We start from the raw sequence: 4,552 nt of genomic DNA on the forward strand, positions 1-4,552 counted from the left end.
GGAACTGCGACTTTTCTGCTCATAGCTTGCTGAAGCTCTACAAGAGTCTACTTGATTCAACGTGATGGAACTGTTTGACAAGCTGGAAATAGGATGATCTGTCAACCCGACGCCACTGAAATTCCTTCAGGCCAATCCCATCCTCTGGGCCCTTCCAACACTCTAATCTAATACACAATCAACAATATTTTGGCCTCAGGATTCTTCAAATTCTAGGTATAATTCTATTAAATACTATAGTGTGTTAACCAACAGAATAACAAATAAATTGTACAGCAATATTTCAGATAAAAGAGATCATGAGCCTGAAGACAGTTGCATCTGTCATGCCGATGCATATATTCAAGTCTCTCTACCACTTCCCCCTCACACCCTGCCCGCAGATGATCCAGTAAAAATGAACATACCCTGATTTTGGATGAGAAGACCTTCCACCAGTGAGCTATAGTCTCTCATTATCCATAAAAACTGCATTCCCAGGGTCAGCATCACAAGAACCTGAATGCTGATGCATGATCTCACTTTCAGATACTTTTCCATATGAACAAATATTAGACATTTACTAACATAAAGGATCACAGGATGCACATCATAAGCAAAATGGCAGGAACATTGTAAAAGAAGATATTATTACCTCTAAGAATTTTGGAGATTGACATGCACAGACCATGCATGCGCAAACAACTCCAAGAAGTCCAGTATCACTGAGAAGTAAGCTTCCACCTATTGAAATCAATAAAGGGATTAGACTAACGTCAAAATGGAATGAAACCACATATATTCACTCAAAAGAGTGTAAGAAACTTACTGATGCCACAACATGAAACGCGAAAAAAACTGTTGGAAGGATTGTAAGGGGGCAAACAGATGCATTGTTGTCTACCGGAAATTTCGGGAAGCTGTTATGAGGGGATACTTTCTCTAGTATCTTACTGCTAGTGTTACTCCCAGTCGGGGGGTATAAACAATTTACTTTGCTTTCTCATGAGAGTTCTGGCATGCTACTGTCTGTGATTTTCGAACATCCAAGCTTGCAGTCTGAAGTATCTCATAATTGTTTCGACAGTTTGCATCAGCATTAGACGAAGTAGAAGGTTGAAAAAACGATCCCGAAGTAAAATTTGGCAAGTCCAATCTGTGTGGCCATGAGAAACCAGGCAAGACCGAAACTCTGCTTCCTCTGGGAAATCCATTGGCAGTCCCACCGCTTGGTGGATGTGGATTGGAGACCAGTAATGTATTTGGATTCAATAAATGCTGCTGATCACAGGGCACATGAGCCGTTGGACCTGAGATCAGAGATAAGAATGAAGCTCCAAGATCAGCATGGCCCAAGTTGTCGACACCATGCATGTTAGATGGCATGTGATCCCGGGTCATTCCACCAGTTAATGGCATTGATTCTTGCAGCAATTGCATATAAAGACGACAATCTGCATCAGAGAGCTATTGGAGAGGTAAAGTTAGGGGAAGATATTTGATATGAGTATTCAGAATCACGGAAGCACTATATTTCTCTATTTATCACAAACTGCATTCATTGCCAGGGTTCCAAATTGTTTTTATTAGGTTCAATAAATAGCCATACTAGCTACAAGACAAGAAATCCACACAAGTTCAACTAAACTATTTATAGAATGCTAAATATCCAAATTGAAGACAAAAAAAGTCTGTAGAAATTCCAGATGAACTCCATCTGTCATTATTTGCAGCACATCGAAACGAACACGCACAAAAAATGGGCAAGTTATGCCGAAAATTACAACTGTGCGGAACTCCATTGAATCAACCACAAACCAAAATTAGGTCACATGCAAAACATCCACGAAAAATCAAACACCGAGAGCTGCAACTTGCACAATTCTAACCAGAAACCGTCATCTGCTGCCACAAATTCACACTACATGCAAGCAAAATCAAGCAAAAGGAAGAGACCTGAGCACGGGAATCGAGCAATGAGGAGGGCGGAGGAGGAAACTCGGACTGTCGCCACAGCTGTCTCCGCCACGTGTCCTCCATTCCTGCCGACGAATGCAGGCTTCTCTCCATCAGCACCGCAGAATCGTCGACGGAAGTAGCAACACGAGAGCTAAACTAAACCCTTCCAACTCCGTGAGCAGGGAGAGCTAGAGAGATACCTCGGAACAGCAGCAGAGAGAGAGAGAGTGATGATGGGATAGTCTGATAGATAGTGCGAAAATGAATGTACAATGGATAGGCGTTGGACGACGGCGCGTGAGCTACACTGCGTGATCGTGACCGTTGGATGAGATGTGAGGCGAATGGTTCGAGTGGTAATCATTTTGAAGGACAAAAGTGACAGGACCACGGGACCCACTAGTCTGCCACCGGTGCAGTGCACAGCACTTAATTGTGCCTTTGCGCTCGGCCCAAATTCACGTTGGTAGAATCTATTGTTACATGCTTGTACTATTTCTCGTGTTAAATTAGATCTTTTTATTCTAGTAATAACACTTTAAGAGCATCAGCAGTCGAGCGAAATTCCTCGTTGAATTCCCAAAAACATCTTCTGCCACGTCATACAGATTTCTCACTGCACTGCCACGTCATACGGAATTTTCACTGTATAGGGGCAAAATTCCCGAAGGAATTCCCACAATAAAAAAAATCACAAATTCACAAATTAAACAATTTCCGGAAGTAAGAAATTTACGGAATTAAATAGTCGACACAAATAGGGAAAATATTCCATTAATAAAAAAATATTTAATGCATTAAACGGGAATTCCGCGGGCGTCAACGCAATGGAGGACGTCCGCACGGAATTCCGTATTCGTGGAAGGGACGCACAATGGCGGACGTCCGCCACGGAATTCCCACACGCCGGTGGGAATTCCGCGTAGACGTCTGCCATTGCTGATGCTCTTAAAAAGAGATAGGATTAATAAATAGGAGAGAAATTATAGTGAAATATAAATTAAAATATTTGATTTTTAATTTAAAAATAATTATTCATTTAACTTGTGATGATTTTAAATAAAATATGAATCAATAAACTTTAATTTGAAAAATAATACTCTTACCTAGGGAAGAAGAATATAAGGGAAAATGGACTAAGGGATAACGGGACGGCTACACTAGGAGAAGGGAGAGACGAAACAATGTTAGACGAGGAGAGACGACAACGTTACAAAAGGGAGGAGGCGGAGATACAAGAGGTACTTATAAGAGCATCCACTATAGGAGGAAAGGGGGCAGACGAAAATCTGGGGCAAGGGTGGGGCGGTCTATAGTGGATCGGACGTCCCCGGGGCGGACAAGAAAAATGGGGTGAGGGTGGGGCGGTAGAGGCTTCGCCTCCTACGGGGCGAGGACAGGGCGGTGGTGGTGGCGGCGGGGCGATGGGGGGGACGGGCTATGGACGTCCGCCCCGTTTGAGTGTTTTATTTTTAAAAAAAAAATCAAAAATTATATCTATAAATACCACTCATCTACTTCTCATTATTTTCACACCAAACATTATACCTCTTCACACACATATTTTCTCTCAATATAATCTGTAGTATGAAATGGACGATTTATGGAAGGACGCGTGGAATTATCTGATCCAAGAGGTGGAGTACGAGGCCGAGGAGGAGGAAACGGCGCGAGCGGCGGAACGAAATGCGGAAGTGGCAGAGGGCGCGATCCCTCGTGCGATTAGTTGTCGGCGGACCATCCCACGAGACCATACCGGAGCACACCAACGTCTAATGGCTGACTACTTTGTGGATAACCCACGGTATCCACCCGAGATTTTTCGCCGGCGATTCAGAATGTCGCAACCCCTTTTCAACCTTATTGCGACGAAATTGGCGGAACGTTACCGGTGCTTCATCCTCCGGAGTGATTGCACTGGCCGGATCGGGTTGTCGACGCTTTAGAAGTGCACCGTTGCAATCCGGCAGCTTGCGTACGCCGGACCAGCTGATATGTTCGACGAATACCTACAGATGGGTGAGACGACTGGCCTCACGGTGCTTAGGCAGTTTTGTAAGGGGATTCGGGAAATATTTGGTGGGGAGTTCCTACGAAAGCCCACCCCTGCTGAATGTCAAAATCTGCTGGATATGCACGGTTCGATCCACGGTTTCCTAGGAATGTTAGGAAGCATCGATTGCATGCATTGGGAGTGGAAGAACTACCCGGTGGCGTGGAAAGGCCAGTTCACAATTGGATTCAAAAGCAAACATCCATCATTGATTCTGGAAGCCGTAGCAGACTACCGCTTGTGGATCTGACATGCGTATTTTGGTGTTGCCTGTTCGAACAACGACATAAACGTTATTCAGTCATCGCCGCTCTTCAATGATGAGTGCGGGGGCGAGGGTCCAGAAATCAGCTTCGTACCCAACGACACGCAATACAGAAGGGGATACTATTTGGCAGATGGGTTATATCCCTGGTGGCCCGTATTCGTCAAGACAATTCGCCAACCGGTAGGACCGAAGAAACAATACTTTGCGCGAAAATAAGAGGGGGCTCGGAAGGATGTTGAGCGAGCTTTTGGTGTCCTCCAAGCGCGATGGGCCATTATACGGTGCCCGACACG

The 4,552-nt window shown here is 44.6% G+C and overlaps 1 protein-coding gene across 1 annotated transcript; it reads right to left on the bottom strand.

Annotated features, from left to right (window-relative positions):
- Nucleotides 1–969: 969 nt before the first annotated feature.
- On the bottom strand, nt 970–2,258 carry LOC121790417. The gene is made up of 2 exons (XM_042188641.1): nt 1,936–2,258; nt 970–1,446 (listed from the first exon to the last, which is right to left on the bottom strand). The coding sequence occupies exons 1-2, from the start codon at nt 2,047–2,049 to the stop codon at nt 970–972; spliced, it is 591 nt and encodes a 196-aa protein (XP_042044575.1). The 5' UTR covers nt 2,050–2,258.
- Nucleotides 2,259–4,552: the final 2,294 nt, after the last annotated feature.

This window comes from Salvia splendens, unplaced genomic scaffold, assembly GCF_004379255.2.
Source record: "Salvia splendens isolate huo1 unplaced genomic scaffold, SspV2 ctg509, whole genome shotgun sequence".
Taxonomy (NCBI): Eukaryota; Viridiplantae; Streptophyta; class Magnoliopsida; order Lamiales; family Lamiaceae; genus Salvia; species Salvia splendens.